Raw genomic sequence first — 17,420 nt, forward strand, 5'->3', positions numbered from 1 at the left:
GTAGTGGACCCCATACCCATCCTGTGGGCAGTAGTGAACCCCATACCCATCCTGTGAGTGGTAGTGTACACCATACCCATCCTGTGAATGGTTGAGGAAAAGGTTTCAGCAGTACATAATGGGCTCAGGAACTGAACCCCAAGCTTCATTTAGCTAATCGGGTTGAAATTTTGGTAGCTAGTTACACAGTTTAACAAGCCACAATGTAGGACAGAAAACAGAACGTACTTTTTCACCCATGTTATAAACCCATGGAACCGCCTACTCCTAAAGACATAAATGCCAAAACATTGCTCCAATTCAATATCCAACTTGATAAAATCATCAGGACAAATTAAGGGACCTTTGACAAGCCACTGGCTTCCTGTCCTTGTCTAGTGACATGGTGCCCCCTCAGGTAAAATAATGTAAATTGAGATTATAATACGTATTAGATATTATATTTACTTATTTTTATTAATGCATTGCTTAATTTGTTTTGTGCATTGGTCACCACATTTTGTTCAGTAACCGAATGACAATCATAGAAGTACAGTACCTTTGATGCCACTAGCCATGTGACATTTTGTTCTCATATTGGTTTCCTGAATGATATTTTACACCTTTTGAATATCCTTCCACACAAGCGGTACATACTCTTCCTAGCTTGATGCCTTCGTTTGCTAATTACTTATACTTCATCATCACAGCGACACTACATATTAGATAAAATCCTCCAGTGAATTTGCAGGAAAATTAATATAAAAATAAATCGCAGTTAAATATATTTCTTTACTTGTACAAGTTAATAGTCAAGCTATTTACACAGTAAACAATGAATATCATAAATTTATTAAACTGTTAATATATTACCCTATTATTTATAAGCAGACGGATGGGTAATGGTAATGGGACGGATACCTGTGCAGTCATGTTCTTGGTCACTTAAATGAAAATAAGTTGTTGTGAGAAAAGTCAAATGTTATGTTCTACACCGACATGTATATACAGTACAGCTTCCAATTCCTAACCATTATCAAATATTGCACATCAAGGAAGACTGCAAATATCCAGTGAGTACAATATCTATGGCCTTAGTTCCACATTCAATTAATGTTATCTACAGTGAATCAACATTGAATCAACAAAGATGACACTGATTCATCATTGATCTTGGATACTGTGCACACTGGGTAAATATTTTCCCGTTGTTGGGACTAGTATGCCTATTAGGCTTACTGAGGTCCCTCCTTGCTGAACTACTGACTTTTCCTATGTTGCAACCCACAACAGTTGCCTAACTCCCAGATACCTATTTATTGCTAAGTGAACAGAGTCATCAGGTGTAAGGAAATGTGCTACCTAATAGTCTCATCCTGCATGACAATAAAACCTGGGATTCAATTAGCTCTACTTCATTCTTAATACAAATGACACAATGATGTGAGCTTAAAACAAAGATTAATAAACATACATCATATTGTGTTAGTGACAAACATTGAAACAAACTGTAAGAACATTTGGAAGACTTTGCTCTTCTTAGTTTATCTTACCTTTGGTCTTTAACAAAAGATGTTACGTATCATCCAACTTTCAATATTCCCTGCATTTAAAACTTATAAGTTTTACTCTATACATTTCTAAAGTACAATCAATAGTTTCCCTTAGCAGTCCTTGGATTAGATATCACCTGACCATCTATGGATTAGTGGCAATAAATATATAAGTACACTACATTACTGTATATTTCAACCAGATATCGACCAACCTGCCCCAACACTTAATGTATCACAATTTTTGGGCTACTGACCCCAATATAAAAATAGCAGTGATTATGTGAAATAAAATAAAAGCTAATATTGATGTCACTTGTGGTTAATGAGTTAATTACTACATTATTTACTGAAAAGAATAACACCACTTATATATTAACAATGTATTTTTTTCTTCTCCACCTTTTCAAGATATCTTTTAATACACACCAAAGAAAATTAATTTTTTCCTTAAGTTATTTGAGCTTCAGTCATCAATTGACAGAACACTACATAACCAGCCTGCTCAATGCTGCCACTACATAATCAAACACATTATTATGTATTCAACAGACAACACACACCATTAAAAAAAATATATATTATGTATTCCAGTTACAAGGTTAATCTGTGGAACCATAAAACACATAAAGCATATGAGGCTTATAGTATGTTAGAGCAGGAGTCACAACAGTTGCAGATCTCTACTTGATCTCTGTGGAATGCATCGTGACGAGATTCATTATCTACCATATGCATAATTAGGATATAAATAGGGTACAATGTAGTATACTTAATTTATTCTTAACACTACAAATAACTAAGCAAAACTATGAAAAATATATATAATTTCCATATCTTTTAGTAATTAAAATTAAAATCTTACCATCATATTTTAATACTAAAATATGTGAAAAATATTGGCATTCTTTAACAACTCACATCATATATTTTATTACTAATAAACTACTGGAAAAATAAATTCCCCATTTTGCTATTGTATTAGTGCATTAGTGCTATTGCATTATTAGTGCATTAGTGCTATTGCATTAATCTCAACTGAGAAGTTATATTTCAAATTAAAATGACATAGTACACCACAGTAACATGAGAATTACAAAGACTTCTCTTTCCATTCTCAAGATAAGGATGCATAAATAATAAACACGTGGGCTAAACCAAAGGTCAGGAGCATACATTGTGTCTGGGATACCTACATACAAATGTCTAATAAATGTTTAATATAATGAAATCCATCATTTTCTTACACAATAATATTTTAACCAATCATCACTAACGAATGAGAAGCAGATATTAAGAGTAATGTTGTGATGTGGTATATCAGTGTACAGTGGAACACTGTGTGTTATGATGGTCAATGTTGTGATGTGGTACACCAGTGTACAGAGGAACACTATTATGATGGTCAATGTTGTGATGTGGTACACCAGTGTACAGAGGAACACTGTTATGATGGTCAATGTTGTGATGTGGTACATCAGTGTACAGAGGAACACTGTTATGATGGTCAGTGTTGTGATGTGGTACACCAACGTACAGAGGAACATTATATGGGGAAGCGAGTCAAGGCAGTTGAATGTTTCCACCAGTTTTCAAAGAGCAATAATACATAGGAAGAAAGTTTGTTAAAAAAATTAATAAATATGGAAAACTGAAGTTTGATGCTAGAGAGAGGATTCTTGGAAAGTGGTTTTGATGCGTAAATGGCAGGTTTACTTAAATAGATTCATATATTCCAGATTCCTCAGACTATCAACTGGAAGAGGAGAGAAAAATATCCATACCTTCAAGGCATTCATTTATTTATTTACATATTCAAATAAAAGTTATAATTGTTAATAAAATTTCAGTAAAAAAATATAAAATCCACTAAAAATATATATTTCTACTTGCATAATATGGACATGGATGGAGCCCCATTAAAGGAACAGAAGATACAAACCAATAAGCGGTAGACTTTGTATAAGCAAGATACCCCAATATACAATTTGCATTAAAATATTGTTACGCCTGTTGCCGGCTCTTAGAGATTCTCAAACACAAAAATAGATATGGAGATTTCACGTACAGTATCTTGAAGAAAAAACTTGAAAAAGAAAAACCTGTTTTATCAGCAGGTAATTACTTGATCAAATATATTAGATGAATTAAAATATATTAGACATATTAGGTACAAGTATATATTAAAATTACAATTTAAAGCAGATTGGTTATGGACATTTTACTAAAATAAGACACATGTCTGCATAACTCAATATGCTATTAGCTATATGTGGGACAATAAGAGTACGAGATCCAAGCAAAATCAGTCCACAACACCAGTACTGCACAACTTCTTTCACTAATGCATTTGCAAGATTCCTAAATGCACTTTTTCAACATACATTTATTATACCGATGCAACACTCGGCAAGATAATACATTAATTAGTAAACCTCTGCATGCTCATCACTTCACAACTACCTTTATTCTGCCCTCTGTAATGACATTTTTTTATCCATTTCCTTTTATGCTGTGAAATGGTTTAACAAGTGCATTTCATTCTCTATTAAACAATTTTCTCAAAAAATGTCATGGGTTCAATAAGAACTTTAAAAAAATAATAAAATGATCACAAACAGAAAGACTTTCCAGAAAATTGTAAACATACCTCAGGAGAAAAGAGAAGACAGCTAATAAAGTTTAAACATTTATACAGTACCATAAGTAGAACTGAAGTGAATTTCACAAGATGGCAGCAAATACATCAGTCAAAGCACGACATGTCTAAATTATGAAGTGTTATGGAACAATTATTAACAGTCGTCAGTCTCTCCTGGTGTGTTATGGGTGTGTTCCTTCTGGTGTATTGTGGCATGTGTGTTCCTTCTGGTGTGTTGTAGCAATTGTGTTCCTTCTGGTGTGTTGTGGCATGTGTGTTCCATCCTGGTGTGTTGTGGCATGTGTGTTCCTTCTGGTGTGTTGTGGCATGTGTTCCATCCTGGTGTGTTATGGTGTTGAACCTTCTGAGATGATGTGTTAACCACAAATCAAGAATTAGCTACTTTAAGACAATTTTAATGTGAATTACTACATAATGTAACCAAGAGGTGACAACATTTTTCAAACTAAACATATCCTGTAGTAACAATTATTAGTACAAAATACAAAATTATCACAATCTGATAAATTATTGTATTGCATCATGCAAACAAAAACAGAAACCATTATGTTTTTGAAGACTTTCTATTAAAATAATAATGATAACAATGTGGCCTAGAGGCGAGTCCCATTTGCCGGCTTACAACCAATGTTATTCCAGATTTTTTATGTACAATTTGTTTAGCATTCCAACAAACATGCATCTTTACACATCTTTACAGTACTGTATGTGATTTTTACAAAATTTAAAATTATTTTTCTGATTTGACCATTAGCACCTAAAAAATATCATATTAAGATATAAGCACTCTAACATAAAACCTTTGGGCATTTACTGAATATAAGTCTATAATTAAAAATGTCTGAAAAATTAGATCATCAAAATCCTGACTTTTGTAGTTTAATCTCTTAATCTTTATTAAAATATATTTAGTTTTAATAAACAATGCAACAGGGTACACTGCTCGACACTTAGCTAGCAATTAAACAATACTGGAGGGTTCACTCATCAGTAATATAATGATTCAACAACAATCAACGGTCATCTTGAATGCAACTATTGCCTCTTCCACACAATAACAAGTCCTGTGGCATCTGAAGTTGCCAGTAGAGATTCATCATAATTGAAGGTGACGCCCAGAACTGGGGCTGCATGACCCTGCAGCCGGTTGATAAGTGGTCGTGTATCTCTCTCAACGTCCAAGAACCAAACACTACAGTCCTCACAGCCACTCACTAGAATACATATGTAAGTATAGTATTATTAATCACACATAAAAATAATTAATTTTAATTAAGCATAAACGCCCCGTAATTTAATAGCCAGACACTCCACATCTGTCTACGACATCATTTTTTACTCGATCTATTCACTAAATACCACACGTGCTTCTCAGCTTACTGAATTCTACTGCTATAGCTTTTGATTCTTTACATTCATAAAACACCTTTGTCCTGCAACTATTGGTAAGGGATGACACTACCACTCCTTCACACAACTCTCTGCTTGCATTTATTCCTATCTGGTTTTATTCTAAATCCTGCCTTTCATTGCATGAGTCTAATCACTCTCCAACCTTGACACAGTACAGATTAGGTCCAATTCCTCTTATATCAATCACATACCCCGTGAATTTAAACAGTTTGTTGATTTTTTAGTTGTGACCTGTTACATACCTCCAAGATACATTATAGCAACTGACCAACATTTAAACAACTAAAATGGATCTCATCATTAGTATGATGTGTGCTCTTATGTATGCTAATTAACTGCAAAACTCACCAACACATGCTCCCTGCCTGAAGGACATGAGTGGACAAAACGTCGACCGCACAGGCTGGTATTCGTGACTAATACTAAATTTGCGTTTCAGACGTAAACCTCCTTCTTTATCCACTACTCTGTAAGAGAAATGATAAGTAATTACAAAGAGCCTGTGACAATAATAATCTCTCATCAGTATTTTAGTTTTATTGTTGTTTAAGATCCTACAAATTTGCTTTTACTAGAACAAATGATTAAACAAGCATGTTCATACATTTTTGTTCGTTTATACAAATAAATAGAAAATCAAGTGCAATGAAACTTACAGTTCTGGGAACATATATGGCAAATAATGTAACAAAAGGGAAAACAATTATAGGGCAAAGTTCAATTACAAATTAAAATACATTTACTATACTGACCTGTACAAAACAAGAGCATTACAAGCGACACTGACAAGAAGTGTTGGATTTGGTGCCTCACGACTGGCCCAGGTGCGAGCTGAAAGGCTGGTGACTGCCGCCCCTTCACTCACTACACAACGTTTCCCTTTTCTAAGACCTCCACTCCCAAGGTCAAAGAGGAATGAAATAATAATACCCTGCAAGAAAAATTTAATTTAAAATTTTATTTAAATGATACACACAAGGCACTAAAAATGTTTGAACTACAATTGTATTATCAGCTGTTGGTCAGTGTGGGGGACATAAATCATAACATCGACTCACTGATTGGGTCATCAAGTAACACCAGATACATATGCTTTACTTTTGAAGTACATGATAAAAAAAATAAAGCACTTTTATTTTAATGCAATTAATAACAAAAATGTTTCAAAACAAGAACAAAAACAATATGATCATGGTCCTTTTTAGGAACAGTCCCCCACCCCTTTACAGAAACAACAACAGATTCCACCCAACCAAACCAACAGGTAGGTGGGTCAAAGCATATCAGTGGAGCACTAGTACATTGCCACCAACTACAGATGCAATGAAATTGATGTAAAAGTAACACCTATGTGCGATGTACCTGATGTAAAAACACAAACACACGTACCGATGAGAAAATCCCATTATCTCTATATCAACATAATGGGACTTCTCTGTGTACACATATCAAATATGGTACAACCTCAAATGTTGGTTAAATGTAATAGCCAGGAAGAGCAATCGCATGTTTGCCAAAGGAATGCCAATTAGTGTCTGAATGGGGGCTTTGAGATTTTTATAATGTACTTTCTGGTAGCCATTCCAGACTAGATTTAGTATTTTCTAGTATCACCTAACACATTATGACCCAGTAGGAACAGCTTGAGAAGCTCCCTGCAGTGTCTTGAGTGCTGACCTGTCCTGACTAAGCAAAACCTCTACTGAAGACCAGGACGCTCTTGCAGGACCAGGACATTCTTTCAGGACCAGGATGCTCTTGCAGGACCAGGATGCTCTTGCAGGTCTAGGACATTCTTGCAGGACCAGGATGCTCTTGCAGGACCAGAACGCTCTTGCAGGACCAGGACGCTCTTGCAGGACCAGGATGCTCTTGCAGGACCAGGATGCTCTTGCAGGTCTAGGACATTCTTGCAGGACCAGGATGCTCTTGCAGGACCAGAACGCTCTTGCAGGACCAGGATGCTCTTGCAGGACCAGGATGCTCTTGCAGGACCAGAACGCTCTTGCAGGACCAAGACGCTCTTGCAGGACCAAGACGCTCTTGCAGGACCAAGACGCTCTTGCAGGACCAAGACGCTCTTGCAGGACCAAGACGCTCTTGTAGAACCAGGATGCTCTTGCATGACCAGGATGCTCTTGCAGGACCAGGATGCTCTTGCAGAACCAGGACATTCTTGCAGGACCAGGACATTATTGTAGGACTAGGACATTCTTGCGAGACCAGGACAATTTTGCAAGACCAGGATGTTCATGCAGGACCAGGATGTTCTTGCATATGCACCATAAATGTTATCCACACATTATTTGTGATAACTACTTTATGGGGAATACATTGTACAGAAGTTTTCAAGACATGGCCACACTCATGTTTAACCAAAACTTGAACAAAGGTGATATTTATAAATGTTATTTTATGTTAATATGACAATCATCAAATTCTGAATTTCAGCATTTTCCTGAATATTTAATTTGTATGAAACAATTAACCTTGTCATCTCCTGCCCAAAGTGTCTTGCCAGAAGAGTCAAACGTTAAAGCTGTGACTTGACCGGCAACCTTGCTAGTTCCTCCCTTTGGGTAATGGCCGGTGGAGATGTTTAAAACTTGCACCAATCCTCGGCTATTGCCCAGCTGAGTAAATCATGTTAAGGTCAAATATTAATACTCTATTTTTCTAAACATTAAAATATTTTTATACAAGTTCATTGAAACAGAATTATAACTTGGGATTTGGTTAAGATTTGCAGATATTGAGTTCTCAGATCAGTTTCTAATTAATCAATGAGTCACACCTCAAGAAGATTTGTAAAACACTGTATATTAAAAACATCATTAATGCTGTATATTAAATATTACTCTCTTAGGAATTTATCACCACACAAAACTAACAAAAAAAAATGGAGTACAGTATTTTGTAAACATTTTCAAAAGGCAGAATAGAGGCAGTAAAGGATACAACAGCCCAGTTGGAGTTAAGAGGATGGAAGAGACAAGAGAGAACTTGTCCTCCAACTTGATCGCTAACTGTACGCAGGCAACGCCCTGTTGCTGAGCTCCAAAGGCAGATAGCACCATCCTCACCACACGATAGTAAAAGGTCATTTGTGGATGACCAGTCAAATCCTGAAAAAAATTACAGCACTGAAAAAACTAGATACCTTTGTAATTCCATTTAGGGAAAGCAACATAAAGTAGTTATTTTGTGTACACTACAATGACTTTGCTTATTCTTTCTAAACAGCATTTCTATGACAGTACTGTATAAGATATAGTTCCACTATACAAAAATTCACATTATAAGGAGAGTTACTAAAAATTTATTTATATCTTAAATCTCTGTATTTAGTTATGGGGAAGGGAGAAAGTCTTCCTCAGCCAATTAGAACTATACCACTGGAAGGGCAACATTAATCTAAAGTCTCAACATGGTAGGCACCAGCCCACTCACTGACAACCATTGAGTCTTCTTAAAACATTCTGTCAAAGATATCTAGGAATACTACCCGGACCTGAATTGTACCTGGATGGGGTTCTGGGTGTTCTACTCCTCAAACCTGGCAACTAGAGGCAGATGGGTTGAGTGGAAGGCCATCAAGCTATTAGGAGGGGGCGAACAGGCTCCATGCTTAAGAGGGGGCCGGGAGGGCATCCATGGTATAAGGCAAGTACAAGCATCACCTGCAAAAGCAGCCAATGAATAGGTTCCCACATTTCCCAGTTCACTCTTTAGGCCTACGATCACCAGAGGTCTACAACATCAACAGGCTTACAATCACAATCCGTCAGTGTAGCTCAACTGTGAGCCAAGTGAGGGTCATGAGGCAGTGTAGCTCACCTGTTACTCCTGCAGTGTGATGACGAAGAGTGTGAAGCACGCAGGGCTCCCCATCAGCCACCTGACACACTGACAGAGTACCATCTAGGGAAGAGCAAGCAAGTAGACCCTGATCATTGTGAGCAAATTTCACCATTGTAACACTATCTGCATGCTGCAATAAGAAAGTAAATTGAATATTACTATCATTTAAAGGCTAGAGAATAAAGCTGAAATGGAAATACTATACACACAACTAATCATAGCAGATTAAATTAATTGGATGCATTTTCTGTGACAAAACTTGCATTATAACTATTTAGCAACTGCTCTCTAAAACAATTAGAGTTCCTTAACCTAACTTCATCCATAGGAAGCCAAAAATTCCAATATTTATTGCTAACTGAAGAATTAAAACTCTTTCCTGTATACTTTTGGTAGTACAAGTAGCTCAGTATTATACCATCAATTATCACCAATGAATAGTACTGTAAAATGAACAAATCCACAAGGGCCATGCAAGGATGTAGTCAAATGTAGTGTAGTACTGTAAAAGTCCTTTCTGAAAAATTTCCTGAAGAATTTCACGAAACAAATTTGGGTACCGAGTGAAATTAAATATTCTTTCTGACCAGCTTCATTGTTACTCCTTGAGCCATATTGTTAAAATGTCAAACCGAGTACCATGCAGAGTGCAGAAAGTAATGCTCACAAGTATACTTAATATAAATCAGTAAAATCAAACGAGGCAGGATATGTAACAGGTCCTGCCTGCATACATCATAATCAGATTTATGAAAATTTAGGACTATGTATGTTCCAAATGTAATTTGTTTTACACAAATATTACACACATTTATACATGTAAAACTAAAATTTTGAAAAGTTTCTGGTATTTTTCTTTATTATTTTTAATCTAATATTTTGTCTTGCTAGAGGCAGCCAACAACCATTGCTAGAAACCGTCCAATGAATTCATACTAATAAGTATGGCAGGAATGTGTGCTTTTGTTGTTTATAGATACAGAATTATACTGTATATACAGTATATATTATTGTTTCTAATTATGTATATAATAAGAATATATATAACTGAAACAATTATCAATGCAGACACACACATCACATTTTTTACACTCAGTATACTTACTCTAATTTTCTCATATTCCTAGTTACAATTTACACTACTAAGACAACAGTCCTGTCTTACACCGGCTTTATTTCTCAACAATCTGTGGCACATGTGGCACAGCATTTTCTCCACTCAATAAGATAAAGTCATGTGGCTATAGTGGCACTAGGAGCGTTCACACAATCGCCACCACCGTTGCTCCCACTTCGATCACCACTATCATACAATCAACATTAGTCCCACAATCAGTAAAAATAAAAAGTTACTATTTTCATCAGGTTTAGTAGCTTGTAGCAACAAATTTTTTAAATAAAATATCCCCCACAGAAAACTAAAAACCTACTTGATCATATATGTGATGCACTCCTGAGAATGCATAATTCTCCCCAATTGAAGTGCCGCCCACAATGGCTTTTGAAGCTTCAGCTCGTTGTGTAGGAACAACTGAACCAGGTGGAGGAGGACCCTGAGGTCCCTCGATGCCTTGGCTACCCGTCTGCGACATGGCAATACTCATTGTCCGGCTCATACAACGTGGGGAGTCACCCTGTTGGGGTAAATTATATCAATACAGTAGTTGTATATTATTTTGAATTAAAATGATAAACAGGCAAAAGTACTTTAAAATTTTGAAAGGTTTATATGGTACATTTGCTGTACTAATACAGTACAGTGCAGTGCACCTCAATTGCCCAGACCAATTAGTACCTCTGGATGTCTAGATAATCAGACAATCTGGAAAACAAGGAGCCAGATATTGTGGGTTCCACTGTACATCAAAGAAATCATAAGCTGTTATTAACACATTAATGCTTCATACATCCATTTATATATAAAAATGGATGATTTCTTTCATACTTATATGTGAAAGTAAGCTAAAATGAAAATGCTTTTATGTTTAAAAGAAATTTTCACTTACATCAAATTAGAAAATCTTATTATTTTAATAATTTCAGGATAAAAAGCGCAATACCTCTACTGTGAGACGTGATGCAGAACGAAGACTTGCTGGCCTACTCTTCAGACTGAGCTGGTCCAAAGTAACACAATAACGCTGCTGCAACAATGCTAGTCGTACCCTTAAGTAATTATGTATACCAGCATTATCCTGAGAAACAAAAGCACTAGATTTTAACATTGTTGATGAGCTATAATGACTAAAGTAATGTACTTCTATAAAACACTGGGAACAATGACACACTTTTTCTGCCCAGTGCCTTGGTAGCCAATGTCTAGTGCTCAGACATTCGAAGAACACTATTTTCTTGTCAGGCACTAAATGACTTTTTTTACCCACTGTGAACAAGGACCTTTTCAGTGTCGGTTATAGTCTCTTAAGGGGACTGGGAGTGCATGGAGATAAGTCAATCACACAACCAAGGCAAATCACTTGCTATAATATACAAAAGTGCCAACTAAAGGATCAGGAAAGGCCACCTCACCCCTTGCTTCATGTCTCCAATTTTAATCAACTATAATGTGTTGGTTTGAGAAAAATTTACTTTAAGCAAAGTAATCTTTAGGGCAGTTTTGCCCCTTTAAGGGCATATAAGCAACCGTAGAAAAGAAGTCATCTAATTCCTGACATGACAATATCCTGGTAATATTAGAGGACTAGGCTTGGAAAGCTACCATGGTAGATGCCTAGAAATTGTGTATTGGTATAATGAAACACTTTTCTAATTCAGTCCCTCAGATGCTTCCTGAGCCAGAACCTACATGGTTCCACCCAGAACTTTTATCACCTGCTACACTCTTGTAGACTTTGAAGACAACCAGGGGAAGACAACCTTGAAAGATAGCCAAGCAGAAAAAAGACAGTGATACATAAATGACCAAGCAATGAAATGAACCCTGAAGCATGGAAATCCCCTGCAAAAGACAAAAGTCGCTATGATAAAACCAGTCAGAATCGTTTTTCGATCACCACAGAGCCAAGGTGAGCAGCGAGGTGGTGATTGCTGTTCATCTAGGGGTTTCCATGAAGGTTTCCGACTTTTTCAATCCTGTTGTAGTGATGAGTGCTGGTAATTTAATCAGTTGGCGGTGACTAATAGCTAGTAGAGTGATACAGTACCTTGTATTTCTTATTATTGCTCGCAGGGTTGCTGAGGGTGTTGATTGCACTGTTATTTACTTGCTAGCCAATATACAGTGATGAAAATTAGAATAGCCACTGTCTTCCTTCCCCTGATTACATGACAGCACCATGTGAAATGTCTCATCACAGTGGGATGCACAGTCTACGAGAGCTTGATGAGTGATATGAGACCTGGGTGGAATCTATAAGCTCTGGATCAGTGGGCATTCGAGAAACCTAAGTTCAGAAAGTTCTTTCAATTAAAAATAAAAGTTTCACACACCTCTTCACGTGCACTGTCCCGCAGTAGCTGACTACGCCGTCTGATATATAGTGTTTCTGAAAAGATTTAATAATATGACATCTTGAAATGAATCCCATTCAGGTTGTTTATATTATCTATATGCTTCCCACTCACTTTTAATTGTCAAAACTAAATTTTTTTGCTTCTTATTTATACTAACTGATCATACTAAACAAATAAAATAGTGAGCTGCTGTACTTTAAAACTCTCTCAACTGCAACAACTAAATACTGTATATCTAACAATTCCATTGGTCAAGACACTCAAATTCTGGTCATTTTTCTGACGAAAAAGGACCATGTTGGCAATATGCTATTAATATATCATGCTTTGGTGAAAGCCTTCAGTCACTAAAGAAATTATCAGGAGAAAGTGCTAAACCAGTATGACTACATAACACATGGAAGGGATATGCAGACAGGATACAAGCTGGGATATATGGACAGAACAGAAGCTGAGATATGAGGAATGAGTGAAGGAATGGTGCCCAACTACTTGAACAATGGTGATCAAACGCTGACTTGCAAGAAGTGAGGCCATTGCTGTACCGACCAGTCCAAGTGGATGAACACCATCAATCAGCAACTAAATGCAAATATCAAGATTTTCACTACTAATACTATACCTTTACTAAATAATAAACAAGTAACACCTTTACTAAACAACAGCCATGTGTAAGAGGATACATAAAGCTTGCTTGATGCATAAAGATTCATTAAGATAAACCTTGCTCAAAGCATATATCAGCATGCTCAAGACAAAGCATCAACTTACTGAAACCCGGGGCAGCTGGAGCACGATGGTTGTTAAACTTGGCATCCACAGCCAACACTTGTTGCCACCAAGCCATCTTTTTGTAACCTGTCATGGTACCAACATTTACTTAGCATCTAGAGACATGATACTAATATTCCTTTAGCAGTTGATGAGTTCCTAGTGCTAAAATTTATTTAAAATGCAATGGTACCAAATCAATTTAACACATAATGATGGCAACACTGATATCTGACCCAATACTCCTTATTTGTATATACATAAATCATATCTATGAGACCTGGAATGATCATAAGAGAATATCACTGCAGTAATACTGAAACAATGCCACTCCACTTGTCTGTAACCCTAAAGTACAACATTGATCTCCAGAGCTTAAGGCTCTAAATACAGAAGATACTGTATTAGAAGTACTATTGTTTGAGGATAAGGAAATCCCTTCAGCTTAATTCACCCCTTGGACTGGTCAGGACAGTAATGGACTCATTTCTTGCAGATCAGCATTTCAACCCCAACCCAACCTAGTCTAACCTAACATAGCCTAACCTAACCCTCACCATTCCAACCTAAGCTAACAGCTTAATCTAACAACATACACAGTTTGACAATTATAAAATAAGCCTTGTCAAAATGCCTGTGTATGATTTGACCATAGCCCATCTCAAGTCATGCAAGTGAGTGTTACTTTACCTCTACGTCTGGGCCGGGTGGTTATGCGCATTAGTGGCATATATTTAATATTAACTCAAATAACTATAGCCAGGAAGAAGCAGGTGAGCCACCTCCATCGAACCTCTTGAGCCACACCAACAACAGGTTCCGGCCCGGGGGAAGTCTTGCGCAACTTGCTAAGGGACATCAACAAGTTCCTCTTGATGAGGTGTTACAGTCATCAACTTCTCTCTCACGTCCAGTGTTGCCTTTATGTTGTACGCCTCGAGTCCCTCACATCTAGTTGTTGTTATTGTTGGTTGAGGGGTGACGATGATTAAGTCAATAACAAAAACACTCTCAAGTTGTTTAGTTTTCAATGGTAAACATTGGATGCGTTCGCAGATTGACTCTTGATTCTGGCCGTTCGTGTCTGGCTCGGATTATCTCTTCATACTCATTGATGACTAATGGATAGGAAATGTATATGTTTATCTCTCAGAATGTTTGGTAATATGTTTATTGTTTGTGATGTGTGTCTATGTATGTATTAACACGATGTACTGAACGGGGTGAGAATAGCTTGAGCTACCTCATCCCTTTGTGTGTATTTTACCTCAATAAACTTATTTCAATTCAATTTCAACTAATGGATGGACTAATATTTAGCTATAAGGAATAAAAATTATTAATAATTTCTTTTAAAATATATTATATAGTATGAATGCATTGTTAGCTTTGTATGTATCTATTTAGGTTAAACATGCCATTACCTATACCCTCATACACGCAGTGAATTGTCAAAGGTCACCACAATATTCCTTTTTTTTCAGTTACAATTTGAACTGAAAGACTGTAATATAATATTACAAGCGGGTGAATGACTCACAAAGGCCTTGTTGTTATAGATTCAGCTACTCGGAACAAGTTCCAAGAAGATGAAGATAAAGATTAAGCCACCCAAAAGGTGGCACGGGCATGAATAGCCCGTAAGTGGTGGCCCTTTTGAGCCATTATCAGTATCAATAGATGATACTGGAGATCTGTGGAGGTGCGACTGCACCCTGCGTGACGGGAGATGTCTCCCGTGAAGTTCCAAGTAGCACGGGCTATGGTGAGCCCGTAGTAGACTTACCTGGCACAGGAGCGGTGCTGTGTGAAGGCCTTGTGTACTCGCCTAATTGTGCTTGATGGCGTGCATGTGTACTATCCCAGCGGTTAGTAACACAAGACCACCGAGGACTCACGTGAATGAAACGTTTCATTCATTACTAATTGTTCAAATTTATTTATTTATTTATACAAGAAGATACATTGGGTTTATGAGAGTACATAGCATTGATGTTTTTACATCTGGTAAAGCCACTAACACGCATAGCGTTTCGGGCAGGTCCATAATCTAACATAATTTTAAGTAGGTAATTTCTAGCAAAATTGATAAATGTTAACAGGTACATTATAAGAAAGTTTGACGAAGATTAGTAGGTACATTATAGTAAAATTTGAGTTTTATCAACAGGTACATTGTAGCATAATTTGAGGATTATTTCTAGGAAAAAAAAAGGTATAATGTAGTAAAATATGCGTTCAATATAACAATCATGATATAAGATGATAGGAATGACTGGCTTAGGTATATATATTGGGGGATTGGGGAGCTCAAGATATAATGGCTGTTTCTAGTACTAGGTAGGAAACTATGAGAATGAAATTAGGTACTTTTTGGTTTTATTTTTGAATAAGGCTATAGTTTGACAGCTTTTCAAATCGTTTGGGAGTGAGTTCCATAGACTAGGTCCCTTTATTTACATAGAGCGTTTACACAGATTTAGTTTGACTCTGGGAATATCAGAGAGATATGTATTTCTGGTGTGGTGATCATGGGTTCTGTTACATCTGTCAAGGAAGAGTTTCAGATCAGGATTTGCATTTAAGAAGGTTTTGTATATGTAAATGGCACAAGAGAATGTGTGGAGCGAGTTTTTGCTTAGCATGTTTAGGGATTTAAACAGGGGAGGCTGAGTGTTGTCTGAAAACAGAGCTTGTTATTGTTCTGATAGCAGATTTTTGCTGGGTGATGATAAGAACATAAGAATAAAGATAACCGCATAAGGCCTATTGGCCCATACGAGGCAACCACACAATCTCACTCATATAGATGTCCAACCCACGTTTGAAACAATTGAGGGACCCCACCTCCACCACGCCACGTGGCAACTGGTTCCACAAATCAACAACCCTGTTACCGAACCAGTATTTTCCCAGGTCTTCCCGAAATCTAAACTTATCCAGTTTATACCCATTGTTTCGTGTTCTGTCCTGTGTTGATACTTTTAATTTAATTCAGTGTCAGCTGCCTTTTAATCATCAATTATAATTTTATTGGTCAAATTTCAAGAATCCTACTGTGAATATTATCTTAGTTTTACTCCTTATTTAAGTACAGTATAAAGACATGGGATCTTCCTTTATATTTTTAGAAATTTTTCAGAGTAGCTGCATTTAATGCCTTTTGTACGTCAAGATCAGAACCACACATTGTATAGTTGTGATTTAGAGAATTTAGAGTAAACTATTTCAACCAAGTGAATTATCAACTTCATATTCAGTTACAGTAATAAATGCAGTAAATCTATACTGATAAGTTGTTAATATAGATTCTGTACTCTTTATCTTTTCATATTTTTATAAGTTTAAATAAAAACCCCTTAAAATGATAAATAACAAGACCTATTTGAGAGGTGGTCATGCTACTCGTGTGTGGTAAGAGGGCAGCAGCTGCCTGATGTTACCAATGGTGCCCAAGTGGTTGGACACCATTCCTTCGCTCTATCCTCCAATTCCCTTCTGGTGTTATCTAGTCAAACTGGCTTAGCATTTTCGCCTGACAATTAATTGTCAGGCGAAAAATGTAATGGTAATGGGGGTGTCTGGAGATGAGGAAATGGGTGGAGACTGTGCACATGAGAAGAGGTACAAGGTAGAAAGGGACACATATGCGCAAAGGGTTGATGAGGGTCACTCCTGGCACCAAACCATGGCGGCGCAATAGACAA

General features: G+C 36.7%; 1 protein-coding gene across 7 annotated transcripts; it reads right to left on the minus strand.

Annotated features, from left to right (window-relative positions):
* Nucleotides 1-747: 747 nt before the first annotated feature.
* On the minus strand, nt 748-14,826 carry LOC123769844 (WD repeat-containing protein 13). Of its 7 annotated transcripts, none has more exons than XM_045761189.2 (11): nt 14,404-14,826; nt 13,714-13,800; nt 12,919-12,974; nt 11,529-11,663; nt 10,899-11,102; nt 9,445-9,598; nt 8,566-8,732; nt 8,097-8,240; nt 6,360-6,538; nt 5,956-6,074; nt 748-5,408 (listed from the first exon to the last, which is right to left on the minus strand). In XM_045761189.2, the coding sequence occupies exons 1-11, from the start codon at nt 14,441-14,443 to the stop codon at nt 5,230-5,232; spliced, it is 1,464 nt and encodes a 487-aa protein (XP_045617145.1). In that variant the 5' UTR covers nt 14,444-14,826; the 3' UTR covers nt 748-5,229. The 7 variants fall into 7 exon arrangements, with proteins under 7 accessions (XP_045617145.1, XP_069157348.1, XP_045617146.1 ...); XM_069301247.1 differs by having other exon boundaries at nt 3,318-5,408; nt 11,529-11,679; nt 14,507-14,809; XM_045761190.2 differs by having other exon boundaries at nt 3,318-5,408; nt 14,507-14,752.
* Nucleotides 14,827-17,420: the final 2,594 nt, after the last annotated feature.

Source organism: Procambarus clarkii, chromosome 45 (genome assembly GCF_040958095.1).
Source record: "Procambarus clarkii isolate CNS0578487 chromosome 45, FALCON_Pclarkii_2.0, whole genome shotgun sequence".
Lineage (NCBI taxonomy): Eukaryota > Metazoa > Arthropoda > Malacostraca > Decapoda > Cambaridae > Procambarus > Procambarus clarkii.